The sequence below is a fragment of the Drosophila takahashii genome, chromosome 2R, assembly GCF_030179915.1.
Source record: "Drosophila takahashii strain IR98-3 E-12201 chromosome 2R, DtakHiC1v2, whole genome shotgun sequence".
Taxonomy (NCBI): domain Eukaryota; kingdom Metazoa; phylum Arthropoda; class Insecta; order Diptera; family Drosophilidae; genus Drosophila; species Drosophila takahashii.
The window spans coordinates 31,447,836-31,469,700 of record NC_091679.1 but is presented as its reverse complement, the minus strand read 5'-3'; the positions used below and the strand labels follow the sequence as shown (position 1 = coordinate 31,469,700).

At 41.6% G+C, this 21,865-nt stretch overlaps 6 protein-coding genes and 1 non-coding gene across 8 annotated transcripts in view; 3 read left to right on the top strand and 4 right to left on the bottom strand.

Annotated features, from left to right (window-relative positions):
* Positions 1-10,421, bottom strand: part of LRP1 (LDL receptor protein 1) — a 65,065-nt gene extending 54,644 nt beyond the window's left edge. Inside the window, exon 1 of one of the 2 annotated variants that reach the window (XM_044395788.2) lies at positions 9,848-10,421. In XM_044395788.2, coding sequence (XP_044251723.2) covers positions 9,848-10,019 — 172 coding nt within the window. In that variant the 5' untranslated portion in view covers positions 10,020-10,421. The remainder of the gene's footprint in view (positions 1-9,847) is intronic. The other variant, XM_070213820.1, reaches the window with a different exon arrangement.
* A 182-nt stretch (positions 10,422-10,603) lies between these two features.
* Positions 10,604-11,817, top strand: LOC108055079 (succinate dehydrogenase assembly factor 2-A, mitochondrial). Its single transcript, XM_044395916.2, has 3 exons — positions 10,604-10,751; positions 10,845-11,035; positions 11,246-11,817. Exons 1-3 carry the CDS (start codon positions 10,734-10,736, stop codon positions 11,520-11,522), a joined length of 486 nt encoding a protein of 161 aa, XP_044251851.2. The 5' UTR covers positions 10,604-10,733; the 3' UTR covers positions 11,523-11,817.
* Mlh1 (DNA mismatch repair ATPase Mlh1) lies at positions 11,815-13,939 on the bottom strand. The gene is made up of 2 exons (XM_017138277.3): positions 13,095-13,939; positions 11,815-13,038 (listed from the first exon to the last, which is right to left on the bottom strand). Exons 1-2 carry the CDS (start codon positions 13,897-13,899, stop codon positions 11,858-11,860), a joined length of 1,986 nt encoding a protein of 661 aa, XP_016993766.2. The 5' UTR covers positions 13,900-13,939; the 3' UTR covers positions 11,815-11,857.
* Positions 13,940-14,301: 362 nt separating this feature from the next.
* Gasz (ankyrin repeat, SAM and basic leucine zipper domain-containing protein 1) lies at positions 14,302-16,497 on the bottom strand. Its single transcript, XM_017138278.3, has 5 exons — positions 16,266-16,497; positions 15,318-16,201; positions 15,197-15,259; positions 14,941-15,136; positions 14,302-14,878 (listed from the first exon to the last, which is right to left on the bottom strand). Exons 1-5 carry the CDS (start codon positions 16,344-16,346, stop codon positions 14,720-14,722), a joined length of 1,383 nt encoding a protein of 460 aa, XP_016993767.2. The 5' UTR covers positions 16,347-16,497; the 3' UTR covers positions 14,302-14,719.
* Positions 16,498-16,953: 456 nt separating this feature from the next.
* Positions 16,954-19,857, bottom strand: Rs1 (Dead-box helicase Rs1). Its single transcript, XM_017138289.3, has 5 exons — positions 19,681-19,857; positions 18,799-19,623; positions 17,870-18,602; positions 17,266-17,809; positions 16,954-17,204 (listed from the first exon to the last, which is right to left on the bottom strand). The coding sequence occupies exons 1-5, from the start codon at positions 19,771-19,773 to the stop codon at positions 17,051-17,053; spliced, it is 2,349 nt and encodes a 782-aa protein (XP_016993778.2). The 5' UTR covers positions 19,774-19,857; the 3' UTR covers positions 16,954-17,050.
* A 662-nt stretch (positions 19,858-20,519) lies between these two features.
* On the top strand, positions 20,520-21,791 carry LOC108055018 (deoxynucleotidyltransferase terminal-interacting protein 2). Its single transcript, XM_017138188.3, has 2 exons — positions 20,520-20,960; positions 21,408-21,791. The coding sequence occupies exons 1-2, from the start codon at positions 20,571-20,573 to the stop codon at positions 21,774-21,776; spliced, it is 759 nt and encodes a 252-aa protein (XP_016993677.2). The 5' UTR covers positions 20,520-20,570; the 3' UTR covers positions 21,777-21,791.
* On the top strand, positions 21,039-21,345 carry LOC123003472 (small nucleolar RNA U85). The gene has a single exon (XR_006412603.2). It is a non-coding gene; the product is annotated as a small nucleolar RNA U85 (small nucleolar RNA).
* Positions 21,792-21,865: the final 74 nt, after the last annotated feature.

Below are 21,865 nucleotides of genomic sequence, written 5' to 3'. Positions count from 1 at the left end.
GGCAAACAAAGGAAGAGGAACAAATTACAGCACAAAACCAGCAGTGGCAACAACAAAAACGCCCCGACGAGTGCGCCAAAGGTAGACAAATATGCTAAAACAAAAAAAAAAAAACACAGAAAAAGAGAAAATTCCAGGAAGCTGTACTTAAAGGGTACGAGTACTGCGCTTGATACCCTTTATGGTAACAATATATTTTTTCGAATAAGATAGGGGTTGCAAAGAAAGGGATCTTTACTTATTTTTCGGAACTAACTTTAATCGTGCAATATTTTTTTTAAGAGCAACTTTTAAGATTTCAAAGTTTCTGTAAACGGAGACCCTATCTAATGGTTTTATTTTTAAACTGCTGACCTTAAAAGGGGTTTTTAATATTTTAATTGATTTTCTGATAACTACGTTTGACAATAGTTAAATGAATAAAATTTTACAATATATGAATAAACTCTTATGAAAATTCCGCTATTGTAAAACAATACTAAAATTAAAATTATGTCAAAATAAATTCCGAGTGAGATATCTGTAAAAATGCACTGGTTTAACGTTAATCTAGTTTCGCTTGTTATCCTTAGTTCATTTTGACCAAATGTTGTTCGTGGAAACTGAGAGGCATCAGACTGTTATTAATACAACTAATTGAGAACCTACCACAACGCGATGCGGAGACGGACATGCCGCGGTGCAAATGGGAAAAAGCGGGCAAACGACAGCTTGCAATTACATCCGAGACCCCTTTTTGCCACCCGCCCCTGTTGCACCACCCGCTACACAACCCACTACACCACTGCCCCTCTGCACACACACACAGGACAAAGTGCACTTCAAACAAAACGTCGCTCACATGGAAGCGTGCGATTTGCCGCAATTGCGTATCATTAATTTGCGTTTTGCCTGCCACCTCCCTTTTTCCTTCTCCTATCTCATCGGTCGGTAATACCGCCTGTCGTCGTTCGGTCAAATTACTTTGTAAAATGTTTCATGGATGCAACACGAAGAGCAGGAACCAAACACCTGGGGATAGCAAAAAAATCTCCACAATCTTCCGTTATGGGTTATTTGAAAAACTATTATTAGCAAAAATAATTATTATTATCATTCCTTAAACGGAAATACATTTAACTGTCACCATTATTATTTAATATTAGGTACTTAATCCTAATATTAAATACATTTTTGTTGCATTAAAATAAGTAAACATTTTTTTGGGGGTGTCACAGAAATCCCTTCCAACCAAATTTCAACCCAAAAGCAAATATCGGTGTCACAGAAACCGTTTGAAAATCAAGTACACGATTTTAAACCATCCGAATAGTAGGCCTTGAAGCAAATGTTCCTAAAATTAGAGCAAATTTACTCTGAAACTCCTGGAAATCTCTACAGATTCTGTGACACCTACGGATTTTATGGGTTGGTTTCCAAACCAACCGTCCCCAAATCCGTCGCCGGTTTCTGTGACACCCTGTATATAAAAAAGTTATACACGAAAATTACGAACCTAGCCCATTTGACCAGAATTAAAATGAAAAGTCTTTGTAAACAGACCTTAATTGTGTAAGCAACATTTTTTATTGGTTTGGATTTTTTAAATTTTAAGTTAAGCACAATATTATAATATCTGACCAATTCATTCTAGTTTCATTCTTACAATAAAATATGGTATGTACAGGTTCGCGGTTTGCAAAATCGTTTGCCGTATAAACCATGGAAAAGAGCCAGCTGGGTCTATGGTTGAAGGATTGGTTTGGCTTTGCGGTTTTGCTGTTACACGAGTATAACATTTACTACTTACGCTGCACCCACACAACCCAGTCCCACCGCCATCCAAATGCCCCTCTGCTGTCTGTAAGCAAATCCGTAGTGCCGTTCTAATGCATTTTCAATATTCTAACGATGCCACAGTAAACTGGCCAGCAACACATCAACATCGAGTGCTGACCATATATAGAGATTATACGAGAGCACATTGTTGTTGATGCTTTCGCTGTTCTAGAGTTTAACTGCTTTAGAAGAGCTTTTAGCATTATGTTGTACTGAAATCGAATTATTGGCTTGTTACGTAGGTTACAATATTTATGAAATTATAACAGTTTGTATGCTACAATTTAACAGATTATTTAAGGATAGTGTTTTAAAAGGTATTACAGATTTTGTAAATACCTTTTGAATAAGTCTGTTCAACTCTCAAGCTTGGAAATCCGACATTCCACTCAGCTCATCTTGCTTTTTCAGGCCCCATACTTTTTAAGCTGCTTCTCTTTTCAATTGAATGCGAAAAATATTTGACCTCAAGTAAGCCACTTTTGCTGTATTGCCCTTTCTCCGCACCAGGCAATTATAAAATATATTTTCATTATGTAAAAAAATAATTATGCCGAAAGTATGCACTGAGTGGAGATGGAAAAAAGGGTGGTGGATGAAAGGGGGCACAAATGGCGAGGTCCACTCGAGATGCTCGTTGAGTTTGTAGCTTTTCGTACAATTATTTCATGCTCATTGCTAATTAAAACTAAATTGAGTGCACTCTGTGGGTGGGTAAATGAGTGCGCAAATGGAAAAAGTAAATTCACATTTGACAAACATTCGGATTATTAACCATTTAAATTTTTAAAAGGCAAACAACAACTGTTCTAGGAACTTTTGAAGGAATTAATTATAACAACGTGTGAGTAATAGTTCGCCTAATTAAAATCGTGACAGACAAACCAAGCTCAGCCGAAGTTTTTATTTTTATACCCGTTACTCGTAGAGTAAAAGGGTATACTAGATTCGTGCAAAAGTATGTAACAGCTAGAAGGAAGCGTTTCCGACCCCATAAAGTATATATATTCTTGATCAGGATCACTAGCCGTGTCGATCTAGCCATGTCCGTCTGTCCGTCTGTCCGTCTGTCCGTCTGTCCGTCTGTCCGTCTGTCTGTCTGTCCGTCTGTATGAACGCTGAGATCTCAGAAACAACAAAAGCTAGAAGGTTGAGATTTCCCACACATATTCTTTGGCTTCCTACGCAGCGCAAGTTTATTTTAGCCGAGCGCCACGCCCCCTCTAACGCCCACAATCGCCCACTAACGATTTTAAAATGGGTCCTGCGCCCACATCTTTAAAGATTTCCGAGAAGTATAAATGCAATTTTGTTGTGTATCTTTATACCTATCGAAATGTAGAAGACATTTTTCAAATCGGACCATTCATTAAAAAGTTATACGCTTTATAAATTGTCAACATATATCTATCTCCCTCGCACTCCTTTTAGCTGAGTTACGATTATTAGTCGGGACACCAACCCGACACAGCGTTCGCACTCCCTTTAGCTGAGTGACGGGTATTAGATAGTCGGGACAACAACCCGACTATAGCGTTCTCTCTTGTTGCTTATTGAACTCACGAAGTACGGAAAAAGCGCATATTTAATCACCAAATAAGTAGATTGTGAAAAAATAAATTAATTTGAAAAGTTTTTTTGCATTGCAAGTTTTTCCAATTTGGAAAATCAACACTGTCCGGTTATTCGCACAGTTTTTTGGCTGACTATTTAAGTGCCAACTCATTTCGTGAGCACAATGCATTTTTAATTGCCATCTAATTATTTTCAATTCTTCAATTGACATTTTTCAGTAGTTGTGAATGAAATGGAAAATTTAATAAAGAAAACGAGGGTGGATGACGAAAAATTCTGCTAATGAAAAATGGGGGAAAATCCCCTTGATGACTTAAATGGCAATTGATAGCAACTCGGGAGTTTAGTTCCTGGCTGAATGTCAAGTCATCGTTGATGATGACAACAAAACATATGCGTTGGCCAACTGTCCTGCCCATGACCATATTGGGTACTTCGTCTAGACCCCCTGGCGATGTTGGTGTCTTTGTTCGACGAGCCAAACCAAACCTATCCGATCTGAACCGGTTCCAGTTCTTAGACCCACACGGAAAGAAATGATGTGATATGATTCCTTTCACTTCTTTTACAATAACGTGAATAAACCAAGTTAGATCTCGGAATAATATTCTACATTTAAAAACCTAAGTCCTTAAATGTTACATCAATTAAAAGTGAATTGCTCTACAAAATTATTTTCATAAATAAAGAAACTATAATATTTAATTTTCTACATTATAATAGTTGTTCAAGACTTCTGAGCTCTAACAGTCCTGTGAACAGTTATACAATTCTCAGGACTTCTGGGGTTGGTCTTATTTTTTTTTTTTGTGCATCCCCATCTCGGTGGTGCGTCATCCGGGGCCAGACGGACCATAAATGTGCTTTGCAGCCAGCAGAAATACAATAAAGACAGCACACAGCAGCTCGCCTGCATTGAGCGGCAACAATAAATTGTACAATAAATCAATATAGAAAAAACGTCTTGCATAAAAAATTCGCAAAAAGGAAAACAGGAAAAGCGGGAGAATCTCGTGTGAAAAAGAAACCCCCAAATGGGTTTTCCACATAATTGTTCTGCAACAAATTACTGGCTTAACCGAATTTCCAGACTCAATTATGCAGGGGGAAAATGTATGTATATATACATAAAAATAATTTTCTACATTTTAGAAAATCGCCCTAAAAAAATTTTTGCCCTTGAACTGAGAAAAATTTTCTATTTTCACGACAAATTTGCCATAAATTCAAGGCAGGTAACCATAAAAAAATATTTTTAGGGTTAATTTTTCTATTTTTCTAATATTTAGGGCGATTTTTTTCGATTTGCTTCGTTTTGAGCTTTTCTAAATCCAACGGCGAATTGCCCTAATTTTATTTCTAAAATTTTTCTAAATACAAGGGCGATTCGCCTTAAAAATCACTCCAAAAGTGTGAAATTCGGTAGCCCAGCGGTCTAATCACTTGCGCTTTCAACTTTGCTATATGAGGACTAAGGTCTTGGGGTTGTGGGTTCGAACCCTGTGTGATTCAACTTGATTTTTATGTTTTTTTTTTTTAAACATTTTAATACTAAGGACATTTTTTCGTCCGAATTTTAAATTAAAGTAGTCTTAAAACCTTTAAAACGTATGGGAGTTCTGAGTTAAAAGCATACTTCGTGTTTGCGGGCAAGAAAACGGTCCTAATTGTCACAGTCGTCAGGAAAAAATATAAGGTTTAATTGCCTTTAGTCAAATTATAACGTAGACCTCAAGAAAATAATATGTGTGTAGAGTTTGTACGTCGCCTTGCGCGATGGGTCTGTGGTGCAGCGGTAGGACGTTAGACTCTAAACCGAGAGGTCGTGGGTTCGATTCTCGCAATGACCAAAAAAAGTAAGTTGTTTTTTCTCCTCATATTTATTTCCCTAATTCATTTACAAACATGATTTTTCAGTTCTAACGGCTGTGCTGTATAGATCGGGCCCCCCTCTTAACGCGACTCCCATATAAGCTACACACCAATACATCAATATGAAACGGTGTCCTCCGCCGGTGTTGTGTAATGAAAGCAGTCCCAGTTCCCAGAATATACACGATTAAAAAAATACATGCTTCCCAAATTCAGTTAAGCATGCTCAAACACGATTTTTTTTAATTTGTCTAATTTTTTAGGGCATTTGCCTTTAAAAACAGAAAATTCGCCCTTAATTTTAGAAAAATACACCTTAAAATTAGGGCAAATCACCCTAAAAACAGGAAAATATTTCTTAATTCGAGAAAAATCACCCTAAATTAAACAAAATTTCCATCGGGATTTTTTAGAAAATTTTTCTAAATACACGGGCGAATCGCCAGCGGATACGATTTATGGGCGATTTTCTAAATCCACGGGCGAAAAGTCAGTTTTTTAGGGCGATTTAGGGTAAAAATTTCTATGAGTGTATAAATGTACATATAAAAAAAGGGGAGTCCTGAAAACTTTAAAGGTTGCCCACCAGATTTTTTCAGGATTTCCAACCACGCTTGTTTCCCTTTTCCTCTTCGCAAGCCGGCCGGCTTGTCCAGTTTGTTTTGGGCCCCGTTTGCTTTGCTTTTGGCCAACTTGCTTACTTGTTTGTTGGCCCCGCTAAAGGCAAATTGTTTCTTTCTGGCTTTGCGTTTTCGTTTTTTCTTTTTCTCTTTAAGCAGGTGTTACCAGTGTGTGTGTGTCTGTAACTCACCTTACAAACTTGTTTGTTTCTATTGTTGTTGCTGTTACCTAATCGTCTGCGGACAGGTTATCGTTTGCTCTTGAACTTGAGGCGAGCAAACAAACAAACTTAATGTGGAACTTGAACGGACCCGACGGAGAATATATACGACAGCCAAAAAATTGGTCTAAAGGTGAATCCCAACTTTGTGCGTTGACAGATGGCAATGATGGATGGGCTCCCACCGTCCTATAGCGATGGGTCGTCCTAATCTGATTAATAATTTCAAAGAAAAATGTACAAGCACTGCTCAAAGCCCTCATTATAAACAGTATTTACATTTTTTTACATTCCTTTTAATGACAAAAAATTATAAGTCATAGCTGTATTTTAACTATTACCTATTTTAACTATTAAATTATTTAGAAAAAGTTACAAGAACATAATATAAAAGAAGCACCTGCTACTTAAAGTCAGACATATTATAATGTAAGTTCCTTTACTTGAATTATTGATTACAGTTACAAGATTATCGCTTAATAATAATCAAATAATTAACCTTTTGAACTTTATTTACAAACACTAATCAGTGATAGATTTTGTGACTTAGTAACAAACCAGCAAGATAAGAAAATAGCTGTGTTATTTTTAAAATGGATTTAACATTTTATAACGAAATAAATTATAAAATCAATAGTAATGATCTACTGATCTATGAGAACAGACCTCGCATAAACCGAGCCAGAGTTGCACTTATGAATATATCGCTAGTGTCAATCGGTGCGCTTTCATCGCATCTTCTGCCAACCGTTCGTGAACACAAATGAGGCGTGCCACTCCCACTTTCCCTTCCGGTTTTCCCCCGTTTTCCCTCTCTATCTACCGTTTAACGCGGACAGCAATTATTAAAACAGAGCCATTGGCGACATGATAAACGATTTCCGCAATATTTCCGCCAGACCTGGATAGCAAAAGGCAGCAAAGGCAAAAGGGAGGGTCGACGGTAGGGTTGCAAGCACGGCCTTCGCCAATCCCTCCCCTCTGGAACACCACGCAACACCCCCTTTGACCCGCGGGGGCGAAACGCTTACTGCGAAACACTTCAGTTGGCTACACAAATTTGCGCACGGGTCGCAAATTGTCACTGCATCGCAAAACTGTTGAACTGTTGACCTGGCCAGGGCAGGTTCCAAAATGAGATAAGATACCAAAAAAGCTAACTTATTTTCATTCATCATCAAAAAAATTGTATTTTATATAAATATTTTTATAACAAATCTCAACAGGAATATGGGAATATATGTAAGGAATATAAAATGATTAGTCCTTAAGAAACGGAAATGTGAAACAAGCAACACAATTCCTACCGAATTTGCAAGAAAAAACCCTCATTAAACAAAGCGTAAAGCCACGTCTATTTATCTGGATTAACAATATGCAAATTGGTTTAATTATGCGATTTGTTAAGCGGCAAGTGAACGACCTTGGAAATACAATACAAATGTAAAAGTATACTGCCGTGGAGTTCTTATAAATAACTGGACTTTGATAAAGTATATTTAATTTATTAAATTACATTTTACACTTCACCGAAAGGATTGAAGAATTCTGTCTCTGAAAGCGAAAGATTGTATCTTCTAAAAGATACAATTACAGAGCTTGAAGTGAATGCGAAACAAGTGAATAAGCTTAATAAATGAATAATTCCCGACACTGTCTAAGTTTGACATTTATTTCATACCCTGCGACGTCTTGTTGGGATTGTCAGACAGACAATTTATTTGATTGATTTCGGTGCCTTCTGTGCATTTTGCTCGTTTAAATTGTGACAAAGTTCTGGCGTCGCATCGCCTCAAATGAGGAAATGCTTACTTTAATTTTATTTACTTTTACGCGTCCCTCGTTATCTGTATCTTAACGAGATAGAGAGGGCGCGCGGTGGCCTTTGTGCGGAGACTTTTGGACCCTCGGGTCATGGATCATGTGCATGCATAATGCGCGCCAAGTCAAGAAGTCCATTGTATGTACATAATTTATTTAAATTTATTTGTTGTTGCTGTGCAAATTTTCCATGGCAATAAGTATTTTATTTTGTATCTACATCAGAGGCGGACAAAAAATTCTATTTATACTTGATTTGGAAGTAAGAGGTCAAATTATGTGTTCCTGATACAATATTTTCAACTCATGCTTTCGTGACAATTTGTTTTAATAAATTTGATTTATTCACTTGATCTTTTTAACATTCCTAATTATCTGAGAGCCCTTTTTTCTAGCTGCAGGCTTTAAATTAAACAAAAAGTAAAATGTATATATTTGGTTATTAAAAATTAAAAAGGATTAAAAAATAATCGTTCACTTGTTCCATATCTCTGGAAAGAGGAAAAATAAAGTGAAAACAAAATTAAAATACCATATAATAAAAAAAATTAAACACCATTTTAAATCCTTTTTGAGTGTCTGTGCTTTAATAAATAATAGTTTTTTAATAAATTTACAAAATCTGCACCGATTGCTAACAAATAACATAGTAAATAGTTTAAGAATTTATATATTTCAAAGCCCCTTAGCTAGAAAAAATGTAAACTTAAGGGGTTATATACCTTTTTGAGCGAAAAAATTGAGTGAACTTTGGATTTTTTTTCAGGTGTGTAGCAATTATTTTATGACACTGAAGTTATTTTTTTTTGATAGTACATGTTTTTATCAAAACAATAAGCGTTTGTTCTTTAAAAAATATGAATAATTTACGAAGTTATGGCAATTCTCTCGAACCCTTATTTTTTTATAGCGGCTTGCGGTGACCACGATGGAAGTCCAGCAGGCCAATTGAAATCAAAAAACCAAACAAATTTTATTAGTATAGTATTGTATCCAGTTCGTGAACGATTATTTTCAAGAATATTTGGTTTTTTCTGCATACAGCAACAATTTTTCCAAAAAGTTGATTTTTCGAGTTCTAAAAATTTTATTAAAAAATTCTGATCTGCGAAATCAAAGTTGGCGCATAAAAACTGAATCGTTCACGAACTCGGCACAATCATTACGAATAATTTTAAAAAAAATTGAAGAAGATCGATCAAATAGTTCTTGCGCAATCGTGGTCACAGCGAAGGCACTTTTGGAAAAACACGACTTTGAGATAATCGCATTCAAAGTTTTACGTTGAGTATGTGCAACTATTGAAGTCGAGCAGACAAAACGCTGTTTTCCTATCGAACTATTATTCGGATCTTTATGAAAATTTGGGAGAATGTTCTCTAGGGTATATACTTTAAGATTCAGCAAAAAAAAAATTTTCGTTTTTTTGAAAAAAGAAAAGGTATATAACCCCTTAACTCGTTTTCCACTTTATGATTATCCTCGGGTTCTGCATCTTTCCACGAAGCACAAATATTTTTATTCAATTCTTGTTGCGTGAAAATTCCACGCAAATCCGCAAAAAAAGCGACAAAAATATTTTTGCATATACACTTGTTTTTGTTTCTATTTTCCATTTGTTTTGCGGCATTTTTGCCAGCGAGGAAACCAAGGAATTTGCATAACAAAGTGAACGGTTGCTCGCGGGGGGGGCAGGGGTGACATACAGACACACAAACAAAAAAACAAAGCAGTTGTTATTTTTGGCACAGACCGAGGATGGGGAGGGGGTGGAGTGGGAGAGAGAGGAGAGTGGGGGACATGTTTACTTAGGACAGGTTAATGCACCGCAGATTAACAACAATTAAGACGCGAGAGAGCGAGAGGCAAGAGACCAAAGACCAGAGATGTCTAGGGGCCAGAGAAAGATAGCACACGTACCTTTTTCGGGAAAGGGGCGCAAAGTGAGGGCCTCCTGTTGCTCCTGCCACTGAATTTTCCTATAGCCGCTGCTGCTGCTGCGACTATTGATGCGACCGCTGCTGTTGTTGCTGCTGCATCTTTCCACCGCGACCAACAACAACAGCAACAACACCCACACTGTCGCCGGCATTTTGCCGCTGGCCGCTCTCCTCGCACACACTGCTCTCTTGTTGTTGTTGTTGTTGTTGCTGCTGTTGTTTCAGCCTTCCGTTTTGTTTTCCTTTTACACAAAAACACAACACTCACACAGATGCGCTCGCACACACACCAAAACACGCGTAAACCGGGGGTGGCAAAGAAATCACAAACAGGTAACTTTTTTTACTCAGATTTACTCCATTGAAACATGCATTTTATTTGTTTACTTTTTCAAAACGCTCTGCGCGCTTGTTTATATCCTCAATCCTCATGCCGCACTCTTCGATTTCTTTGTCCGCGAAACACGACGGAACAACGGAAGAAAAACAAACTTTAACTCATAACTTTTAACTTTGCCGGCTGTTTTCCCGAAGCGACGTGAAATTCTAATTTTTCTCTTTGATTTTTACGCAGCGCGCACATCTGCTCGTTTCAAAAAATTTTTGCGAAATGCGCGTAAGCAAACGTGAAGTGCAGTAAAACGTAAGGTGAAATTCAAATCGTAAAGAAACAACGTAAGGTGAAGAACGTGACGTAACGAAAAGAAACGCGGTCACACTTAACAACGCTTTTTGTTCTTTTTTAGTCACAAATCGAACAGCCGCAGTTGTCAAAATATTTTGATTTTTCAAATTGTCTCGAAATTTAATTTAAATCCAGAAATCTTTAAAATCAAGCAACTCTATAAGCGGTGTTTGGCTTCAATATGCTGCGCCAACTAAGGGTGAGGTTTTAAAACTGTGCGAAACCCGCTTACATAAGAATGCAATTGAATGCATTATGTGCAATTTCTATTTATAAATTTTGAAATGACCAGATGACGTTGGATATTTCGAGCTGGATATTTCTGCCGTGGAGACGCTGTGCGTCAAACATCAAGGATGCTCCTCAGCCGCCGCTGGCCAGCACCTTTGGCGATGTGATTGTCGACTACGAGGACCCGGACTATCTTCCATTGCCCGAATATCCTGTGCGTCCCAATGAGCCGTTGGACATTCGAAAGCAGCGGTGGGTACAAATATATACAATTTGTAGCTAGTTTAACATTGCTTTATAATATTTCTCAAAACAAATTAACTTAATCCGTAAAAAATATAATATAAATTTTTGTACACTATTTTTCAAATTCATAAAAATGGCCTATTTTGCAATAAACTTGAATATGTCTATTAGAAATCAATATTTTAATTGTATATTATATTCCCTAATCCTTTCCAGACTTTTGTATCAATCCCGTAAGCGGGGAATGCTGGAAAACGATCTTTTGCTCAGCACCTTTGCGGCCAAACACCTTCAGAAATTCAGCGCCGAGCAGACGGCTCAGTACGATCAGTTAATCAACGGAGTCAGCAATGATTGGGATATCTACTACTGGGCCACCGATGTGAAGCCCACACCCAAAGAATACGATACTGAGATCATGATGCTCTTGAAGGAGCACGTGAAGAATGCCGAAAGGGTAACTCGTCTCCGCCAGCCGGATCTGAACACTTAGTCTCTTCTGATGTTATCAATATGTTTATATACTTATCGAATATTATGAAATTTACATTATTCTAAGATCCAGGAGATCGTTACTTTAAACAAGCCGCAAATTCTTTAGTTCTGAATCTTTCCTGTACGAAAATATTCGATGATTCTTAAAATGCAACCCTGCAGGTCCAAAAATTTCTCGTTATGATTACCAGATTCTCAAAAAAAAACCTACTGGTAATAAAGTAAATACAGAAATATAGTTGAGTACGTTGTGATCCAGGAGATCTAGACTTAAAAGCTTACATAATATTTATTGTTTAACAAAAAAAGAAGTACATTATTAAAAATGCAATACTAGCACCTCTCGAACACCTTGTACAGTGTGGGCAGATTAGTTAGCTCGTAGATGTGATCCTTGAGACGTGGCGGCGGCAGGAGATACTTTTTAAAGGCTGGAAATAGAACATGCTCCATTGTCCACCTCGAATGTCCCACTCCAGAGCCCTCCCGCCAATCCAATTGCGAGTAAAATCGAGCCGTTTCCCTGCAGAAAGTCTCAAAACATCCAGCCTCCTGCTCCCAATCCACCTCGGTGGCCAATCGGAGAAGGTAAACCGGCAAGTGGGCCACACTAGGACGATACTGGGCCACCAAGCTGGGCAGCGATTCCAGCTTACCCTCCGCGGAGATGCGCAAACCGAAATACTCGCGCATAATGGGAGCCTTCTTCAGCAGTATTTCCGCAGCACTGACGGCCAGTTCATCCTTATCCCCATCCTCGGGCGTCCAGCCGGCGGCCTCGCTGTCCAGCGACAGCATTAGCAGCTCCTTGAGAGGCAGCGGCGGATTTATCGTGATCTCCGAGCAATTTTGGAACTCGTAAATCAGCCGCTGGTAGAAGAGTTCCTCACTGAAGCGGCGTGTGTTGCAGAGATATAGGTGAGTCTCGTGCTGGAACAGGGCTCGCCGTTCGTCCACGCAGCCCACATAGACCATGTTCTTGAGGGTGCCGCGCAGCTGAACGCTGCACTGCCGCTCCACCCGCTGTCTCATGTCCAGCACGCTGCTAAGACGCACTTCTCGGGATTTCTTCGCCGCCGTGATGCGAAAACTCTCCTCTGGCAGCGGAGGAGGAGCCTCCTGGGAGGAAGTGGAGGACACACCCGAATCACTTTTGGTCAAAGGCGCCAGAAACTTGTCCAACTTTTGTTCGCTGGCATCGGTGCGCACCATTTCCTTGGGATAGATGCGCTGCGTCTTATCCGCCGACTGTGTTTCATCCAAATCCGGAGCTCCTGGCAGCCGCAGCTGTTTGTAGAATGTCCTCGTGGAATTGCTGCCCAGGAGACGGGCTTCCACCTGCTGCTTGAGCCTCTCGACAATCTCATCCTGGTAGAGGAAGTGCACCTCGTGCTTGGTGGGATGGACATTCACGTCCAGATTCTGGGGCGGCAGCGTGAGGCTCATGTAGACAAAGGGATGGTGTCCACGCGGCAGGTAGGTGGCATACACCGAGTCCACGGCGGTCTTGAGAGCTGGAAGAATTTCTCATTAATCTAAACCAAAAGAGGGAAAGCTAATCGTTACTCACCCGGCGACTCCACCAGTCGCTGGTTGATGAACAGCAGCATCTGGCTCTTCTTGGCCGAATAGTTGACCTGGGTGATCAGGCAGTCCGCCTCGAACTTGAACACCTCATCCCGGTGGCTAAATTCGAGTAGCTCCTTGGAAATGGCTGCGCCGTAGATAATGCGAATGTTTTCCGCCCGCGAACTAGCCACTGGAGTCCGCAGGGCGGGCTGTGCCTCGCCCTGCTTGCGGAGGGTGAAACCCACGCGGGGATTGTGCACAGCATACCGGGCCAGAACGTCGGACAGCCGCTGGAACTCCTCCGCTGGCGAACGGAGCGCCTGCCGCCTTTGCGGCATGTTGTAGAACAAATCCTCGATGGAGATGATGGTCCCCTGGTTGCCGGCGCACGGCTTCGGCTGCGCCTGCAGCTTGCCATCCGCATAGGTGGCCTTGTAGCCGCACTTCTCCTGCGCCGTCTTCGTCTGGATGCCCAAATGGGCCACATGACTGATGCTGGCCAGCGCCTCTCCCCGAAAGCCAAATGTGGCTATCTGTGCCAGGTCCTCGAAGCGGGACAGCTTGGAGGTGGTGAAGCGTTCGCAGACGATGGCCAGATCCTCGCGCCGTATCCCTGTGCCATTGTCCTGGATCTGGAGAAGCTTCAGGCCGCCGGCCTTCACCTGCACTTGAATGTGACTCGACTGGGCGTCCAAGCTGTTCTCGAGCAGCTCCTTCAAGGCGTTCGCGGGTCTCTGGATGATCTCGCCGGCGGCTATGCGGTTCACCACCACCTCGTCCAACTTCCGGATGACGCCCGGCTCCATGGCGCGAAATCTTCACGAGAAATGTAAACAAAATAATGGTGTGACCGTTTGGCTGGGCGGGAATATAACAGCAGTAAAGTACATAATGGCGGTAAGTTTAAACTTTTAAAAAATTTAATTAAATTCAGCCAAAAAAAGATTAAAAATAAACCAATTTGAATAAAAAAGAGCCAAATTTTTACCATATACCAGCGTAACAATTTAGTTTCGATCTGGCACTTTTGGGTTTCAGACATTAATCACTTTTAAAATTGCAAAAAAAAATGCATTAATAAAATAATTAATTCGTTTTCTTCAAGTTTAAAATATTTATCGCTATTAGCAAACAAGAGCCAAATTCAATAAAAAAAAATGGGCCAAATCTGGCAACCATGTTTAAATTATTAAAAATAATAAAAACAATTCGATTTAATAACAACTTTATTAATCGGTTATTACAAATAATACAAGTTGATGTTACACTCATTAAGTTTTTAACTACATTTATAACGTTGGTCTACATTATTGTGACTTTCTTCTTAAACTTCTGTTAATATTTTCAAATATACTTTTCTTAAACATGTTCAGGTAATTTTTTTGAGTTTCAGGTAACATTTGATACATTTTTCTTCATTGCTTTTGAACTTCTATTGTCTCAACAATATAGGTATTGTTTATAAATGTACTTTGAGATTAGTAAATGGTATTTAATCCATTAAACTTAAAGATTTCTTTTCACTACAACTATTTTGATTTTGGTGATTACCAAGCGGTAAGGAAAACAACGTTATTTGTACAGCAAAACGTTAGCAATGATAATGGAAATGCTCTGCTATGAATACTATGAGAACCATTTGCACTTGAGGCAAATGAAAACTGAGATTCCGAGGATAATGGTTGTGTACTTGAAATAGTTGCGCACTTTCTTGCGTTTTCGCTCGGCCAGGATTTCGTTGAAGTCAATGAAGAGGGGATTCTGCGGGGGACTGAACGAACCAAGCTGTAAATATACAAGAATAACGTTAAGTGAAGAGTTTTAAACAATTATATTTGAAGACTCACATATTTAACCGTCTTTGTTAGTTGGTTGAGGACATCGCGGTATCCCTGCATATTGCTTTTAATAGTGGCCAGCTGCTTTTCGTCTGGTTGCCCCATTTGGTTTTCTTGTTGGTTCTTCAAAACGAACCGCAAGGATGCCTGAATGATGACCAAATGCTGTAGATGATTGGCGGCAATCATGAGGATCTCATAGAAGCTGAAAGGAATGTTATTATAATATTAATAAGAATGTTAAAACAATAAACGTAACACCCACTTGTCCATTTCATTCTCCTTGACTCGAGCTATCGACGAGTTACACCAATGATGCAGATGGAAGCTGCAGAGAAAGAAGCATTACATTGCATGTTTACTATATACAATTAACAACCACTCACTCCAGAATGCCCTTCAGTATTTTGTGACGGTAGATGGGATACTCGATGCCCACCTCTTTGAGCTTCGGTTCATCCATGACCAAGAACTCGGCCAGCGAGGTCCTTGCGATGGCAAAGTGCTGAATCATATTGGTCACATTGATGGACTGCAGGATGCCGTTCAGCTCCTGGAAATACTCCGGACAGTCGCTCTTCAGGAAGATGCGTGGAATGTGATCCCTCAGGGTGTTGTAGCCCAGAAAGTGCGTGGGCACCAGGTAGGTGGATGCCGGACGCGGCAGGATCTCCAGCAGATCGTAGTATCCATGGCACTCGGCCACCTGGGTGGGCGTGTAGCCCTTGTTGTTGGCTATCGTGGCATTCACGCCCGCCTCCACCAGCAGCTTGACCACCTCCACGTGGTTCTTTTCGATGGCATGGAAGATGGGCGTGCAGCCCTGATTGTCCACAGCATCGAAGCTGACGTCCTTGATGAGGAGACGCACCACGCCGGTGAATCCATTCTGGCAGGCGAACATAAAGGGCGTCATTCCGTATTTGTCCGATACATTGACCACGGCTCCGTGGCGCAGGAGCAGGCGCACTATTTTCTCCGCCACATACGGATCCTTGTGCTGGCAATCGCAGGCCATCATCAGCGGCATCACCGAGTCCAGCTGCCGGTTTACATTGGCCTTGGCCTTCTCCACCAGCCACTCGACCACCTCGTAGTGCCCCTCGCGACAGGCGAGCATCAGCAAATTGGGTCCACCCTTGACGGTCTGGTCCACCTGGAAGACGAGCTTGTGCATCTCCTCCCGCATCGTCTGCAGATCGCCGTCAAGCACGGCATTGTAGAGCTTCTGCTCGGGATCCACATAGGGAGCCGGTTTCGAGCGTTTCATCTGGCCAGGTGAAACGAGACACCTAAGGATTATGTCGACTGGAGTATTATCAAGGAGCGCTCACCTCGTCCGAGAAGTAGAAGCCATCGTAGCTGCTGTCCGAGTCGGAATCCCGGGGAGGGCCGTAGTGGCTCCGGCTGTTCATCTTCTGGGATTTGGATAAGTGCTAGGAATAAAGTCCTAGCACATTGTTTGGAGGAAATCAGGGAAAAATGCGAAAGGAAGAAAATGGCAAGCTAAATTAGAGATGCAAAAGCTTGTGCCATCGATTGTTATCGATAAGTCATGTATAATGTAATGTATTGTATGTGTACGGGTCTCAGTTCAACAAGGAAAATATCAGGCTACTATAGATGAAAAAAAGTGACAAAAAGTACTTCTGTAAAAACCATTGTAGCTAAAGAAGTAGAGGTCGCCCAACTTTGTGATTAAACAATCTTGAAGTTAAAGGTTCAAAGTACATTTTCCGCTAAATTGTGGCTCTGGGCTAAAAAGGTTTTCTTACTATTAAGCCGTAAAAAGTGCTTAAAAATCGAAATTTTGGAACTTTGACCACGGATTTCTAAAAACTTCGACGTGATGGAAAGTTTCCAAGTATGAGGTAGTAATCTACAGCTAAAGTTCTTTCAGGTTTTGTAGCGTTTATTCTTGGGCCAAGAAAAAGTCTTGATTTTGTCGACCTGTGTTATTAATCCAACATTATTATTTAGTTAAGACCAGATAAAATATATCTGGTTTAAAATAACGTAATATTTCAATTGAAAACAATTCAATGCCTTAAAGAAGTACATGTTTTATTTTACAAGTTTACGATTTAACATTGCATACAACTATATTTTTTTAGCAGTTCTACTTCTTTTTATCCTTCTTGGCGTACCGCGGTCCTCCAAAGCTCTTGCCCTTGTTGAACTTATTCTTGCCCGCCTTGTTGGTCAGCTTTACGCTGCTGACCTTCTTCTTGGCCGCAATCTTGGTCATCTTCTTGTGCCGATTGGCCTCAGATCTGAAAAAAACATTAATTAATTAATACGAATATTTAAAACAAGCAAGAGTCTAGCAATCACCTTAATCGCAGTGCTCCACCGCGACTGACATCGGTCAAATCGTTTGTGAATGCCGATTGGCCGCCGCGCCGCTTGGGTTTGCTGTCGGAGGCGCCGCTCTTGTGGGCTTCGGTGGCTGCTCCCAGTTTGCCCGGTCGCTTGCGCAGCTTGGCCATCTTGGCGCGCACCAGCGACACCTTCTCGATCTCCTTCATGGCCCGCTCCTTGGCCAGCTGCTCGGGCGTCTTCTTCCGCGGCTCCTCCTTCTTCTTCTTGTTCCGCTTCGCCTCCAGCTCCTTAACTGGTGGTCCATCCTCGCCATCGCCACCGTACTCGGGTCGCTTGCGTTTACCCGCTGTCTTGCCCTTTCCCTTGCCACCAGCTGGCTTCTCCTCGTCCCCGGTTGTCAACGCTAGGCGATCCTTCTCCGCCTCGCGCTGCTGCTTCGTCTGGAACCAACCGCGCCGCTCACCGGACTGCCCCAGCAGCTTGCGCTCTGTTTTGGAAAGCTGTTGCTCCGTTTTGGCCAGCTGCCGCTCGGCCTGTTCCTCGTCGAGAATGTTTTCTAAAATAAATAAACCAATTATCAACTAATAAGCATAAAAAGGCATTCTAATACACTTACGAATCTCTGGCTCCAAGCTCGTAAGTTTGTTGCGGTACTTCTCAATGATCTCTGGCGGAATAATACGATTCTTGATCGTGCTCTCGGCATTCTTGATAATGTCCTTAACGATCTTACGCTCCTTTTCGCCGGCCAGGGAAACGGAGATACCGGCACGTCCCGCACGAGCGGTTCGACCCACTCGATGGATGTAGTGCTCTGTGGTGATGGGCATCACAAAGTTGATGACCGTCTTCACGCCCACAATATCCAGACCACGAGCTGCAACATCGGTGGCAATCAACACATCAATCTGTTCCTCCTTGAACTTCTTTAGCGACTCCAGACGCTGTTGCTGGGTGAGATTGCCGTGCAATTCACCGGCTCGAACGCCCAGCAGACCGAGCAAGATGTGCAGTCGATGGGCCTGCTTCTTGGTTTGCACAAACACCATGCAGTGGTCATGGAACGTGCGGCAAATCAAACTGGCCAGGATGGGCTCTCGATCGCCCTCCTTATCCTCGCGTATGCGAATGAATTCCTGGCGCAGATTGAAGGCCACCTGCTGGTTGTTGTTGACGAACACCTTTACGGGCTTGTCCAGCGAAACGGCAGCCAGATCCTTGACCTGCTCGCTCATTGTGGCCGAGAATAGCATGGTCTGGCGCGTTTTGCAACAGGAGTTGATGATCTCCTTCATCTGCTCGGCGAAGTACTCATCCAGCATGCGATCGGCCTCGTCTAGGATGAGAACCTGTTTGGAATATCATAATACATTTAATAACAATATACATGTGGCATAATTATGGGTAAAGCTTAGGGATCAGCTTGCATCTGCCGAGCAGAAACAAGAACCAGATTTTCCTCTTAGCTGTGGAAAGAGCTCAGAGCGCAAGGATGGAGAATCATCATAGGTAAAACTATAAGTAATTGCTCATTGATTCACTGACCTCAATGGAATCCAAAGTAAAACTAGGCGTGTTCTTGATGTGATCGATGAGACGACCTGGCGTGGCAATCACAATGTCGGGATTCTGGCGCAGCACCGCCTCCTGGGCCTTCACATCCAGGCCGCCGATGGCCAGGCCCACGTCTATGCTGGTGAACTGGCACAGCTGCTTGGTCACCTGGTACACCTGGGCGCCCAGCTCACGGGTGGGCACCAGAACCAGTACCCTGGTGATGGCCTTGTTGTTCAGCGGACGATATAGCAGACGCTCGAGGGTGGGCAGCATATAGGCTGCCGTTTTGCCTGTGCCCGTGGCGGCGCAACCGCAGATATCGCGACCCAGCAGAGCCACCGGGATGGTGGAGGCCTGGATGGGCGTGGGATAGATGTAGCCCAGCACACCGATGGCACGCATTAGGGGACGCGACAGATTCATTTGGTAGAACGAGGTGATCTGCTCATTGGCCTCGATGGTGTCGTCGAACTGCATCTTCTCGCCCTCCTCCTCCTCCTCGTCCTCCGCGCCGGCCTTCTTCTTGTTCTTCGACTGTTTCTTCTCCCTCAGCCGCAGGTTGTCGTGCTTTAGTTCGTCCTCGGAGAGATCTATCTCGCTGCCGTCGCTCTGCTCTGCGGCCACCGCCTCGGCGCCACCGCGCTTCTGCAGGCGGGCCGCGATCTTGTCGTCGGTCTTTGTGCGCGCCTTCCGCTTCACATACTTCATCAGATCGTCCCAGGTGTCCTGGTTGTACTCCTTCACCGAGGACACGAACTCGAATCCCTTCTCGAACTCCGTCACCTTCTTGTGCCTCAGTTTGGTCGGTTGGTACTGTGAAAAATCTAGGAGCTCAGTTTTGCATTGAGTTTAACACCATGATTTTCCTACCTCCACTTCCGCGTCGGAGTCCTCCGACAAATTCTCCACCTCGGCATCGTCCTCGATGGTGCCTATCAAGTCCAGGTTCTTGGTTGCACCCATTTTTTTCAGCTAAAAACTATTAAAAACTCCAGCGCGTGTTTACAAAGTAAAACACACGTGTGGATCGTTAGTGATGGGATAACTTGCCGGAACATCATCGTATCGCATATGTACAAGAATATTTAGGGTATTCCCTTAAGTAGCTCAATGGTTAAAAATGCAACAGATATTTTCACCGACCTTAGGCTTAGTACTTAACCCAACAAAAAGTCGTCCAAAACAAAAAACTTCATATGAAAAACAACGTCAAAAAAATTTTGTTTCATATGAAGTTTTTGTTTTCGACGACTTTTTGTTGGGTTGAGTACTAGCCCTTAAATTGGTCAATTTTTTTTGAAACTATATAAAATCATATTACATTTTACATCTATTTTTTGTCAGTTAAGCTCCATTCAGAGTTTTAATTTAAGACCATCAAATTATTTGATCTAATTTATCAAGAATGGTAATGAACTTAAAAAATAAAAACAAGTAATTACCAACGAATATAATTTTGTTCAAATATTTTAATCGTCTGACCATAGTCTAAATTTATAAGTAAGCTAAGAAAAACTAAAAATATACTCATTATTTTTATTTTTTAGTAAATAATTCGTACTAAGATACAGCCTTAAGACCATCGAATTGCTGAAAAAATTGTACAGGTAACGAGCAGATGACAGAAATAAAAAGATTCAACAGTTAAGGGAATACCCTAAATATAAAAACTATCGAAGCCCAGTCAAACATCGATATTTCCACTATTATGAAAACCCACCTCTATTTCAAACGGCGTGCATAGCTGCTGCAAAGCAAAAATGGATTCCATTTTTTTACTAGACACAAAAGGCAACCAGGACATTGATGGCGACCAGCAGCAAACAATTGCATACAACAGAGACTTGCTGTTGCCAGAAGAGGAAAATGACAGCGACGGCGGGGAGCAACAGGAAGGCGAAGTGAAGTTATTTGGCCTGACGCTAGACTGCAACGAAGTGCTGAATGCTGTGAGTTCCCAGCCTGAAAAAAGGAAACTAAAACTGAAGCGGAACGCACTCCTTGATCAAAATGCTGGCCAAGATGTGGAGACGGTGCGGGAAAAAGTGGAAAAGAATCTGAAAGACTCAAGGACAGCTTTAAATCCAGCCCTAGAAAAGACCAATGCACTGCCCACTGTGGGAAAGAGGCAGCAACCCAATATAAACAGAGTGAGTATGAAGCAAGTTCCAAGCAAACCCATGATTTACCACCTATGATGAAATTTTCGACATCGGAAGCTGCACATATCCGCATGGTATATGTGCATGGCTCAGACTGCTTGAGGTGAATCCTGCGATCAGACTCAAAGTCGACAATTCCAGCTTCTTCCGTTGTAATCTTGGATTCTGCATTAGAGAATTTGCAGTGGCCGTAAGGCCAGCGGAACAGCAAAAGCCACGAGCAAGACTATTATCTGTCGTGAAGTCAAAGACTGGTAATTTAGGCTATGGCTTACAGAAAATTTGTACCAAATGAAGCAAATATTGTCGACCCAGGAGACACTTAGGTCTGAGCTACTTGCCCCATTGACGACGTCTTTAGTAATCTGAGAAAAATATAGATATAACCAGCTATTGTATTTAATTTCCTTTTCTAATCGCCTTTCTGTTTTTCAGGTTGAACGCGCTCGAACCAAAGGAAAAGGTTGGTTTGATTTGCCCGCCACAGAAGTCACCGAGGAAATGCGAAACGAACTCAAAATCATACAGATGCGCTCGGTTTTGAACCCCAAACAATTCTACAAGAAGAATGACCTCAAACGCATGCCTAAATATTTCCAAATTGGAACCGTGCAACACTCGGCTTTGGACCACTACAAGGAAAAGAAGTCGAAGAAGAGTCAAAGTCTAGTTAATGAGTTGCTGGAGGACAAGAGCTTCCAAATGTTCAACAAGAGGAAATTTAATGAGGTTATTCAACGTACGGATAAATACGCTTATAGGAAAAACATGAAAAAAATGAAAAAACTAAAGAAGAATAAATAATTAAATTAAAAATTAATTATGTTCGACACCTATGTTTCTTTATTAACACGTACCATTAGCCAATATAAAACATTGTTTATTATAAAGGA

Coding starts and splice junctions, on each gene's coding strand:
- LOC108055079 (XM_044395916.2), top strand. Junction 11,036..11,245: donor TTGGACATTCGAAAGCAGCG/GTGGGTACAAAT, acceptor AATCCTTTCCAG/ACTTTTGTATCAATCCCGTA.
- Mlh1 (XM_017138277.3), bottom strand. CDS start 13,899: ATGGAGCCGGGCGTCATCCGGAAGTTGGACGAGGTGGTGGTGAACCGC. Junction 13,039..13,094: donor GCGACTGGTGGAGTCGCCGG/GTGAGTAACGAT, acceptor AAATTCTTCCAG/CTCTCAAGACCGCCGTGGAC.
- Gasz (XM_017138278.3), bottom strand. CDS start 16,346: ATGAACAGCCGGAGCCACTACGGCCCTCCCCGGGATTCCGACTCGGAC. Junction 16,202..16,265: donor GCTTCTACTTCTCGGACGAG/GTGAGCGCTCCT, acceptor TCACCTGGCCAG/ATGAAACGCTCGAAACCGGC. Junction 15,260..15,317: donor ATACTGAAGGGCATTCTGGA/GTGAGTGGTTGT, acceptor CTTTCTCTGCAG/CTTCCATCTGCATCATTGGT.
- Rs1 (XM_017138289.3), bottom strand. CDS start 19,773: ATGGGTGCAACCAAGAACCTGGACTTGATAGGCACCATCGAGGACGAT. Junction 18,603..18,798: donor TTACTTTGGATTCCATTGAG/GTCAGTGAATCA, acceptor TATTCCAAACAG/GTTCTCATCCTAGACGAGGC. Junction 17,810..17,869: donor GAGCTTGGAGCCAGAGATTC/GTAAGTGTATTA, acceptor TATTTATTTTAG/AAAACATTCTCGACGAGGAA.
- LOC108055018 (XM_017138188.3), top strand. CDS start 20,571: ATGGATTCCATTTTTTTACTAGACACAAAAGGCAACCAGGACATTGAT. Junction 20,961..21,407: donor AGCAACCCAATATAAACAGA/GTGAGTATGAAG, acceptor TCTGTTTTTCAG/GTTGAACGCGCTCGAACCAA.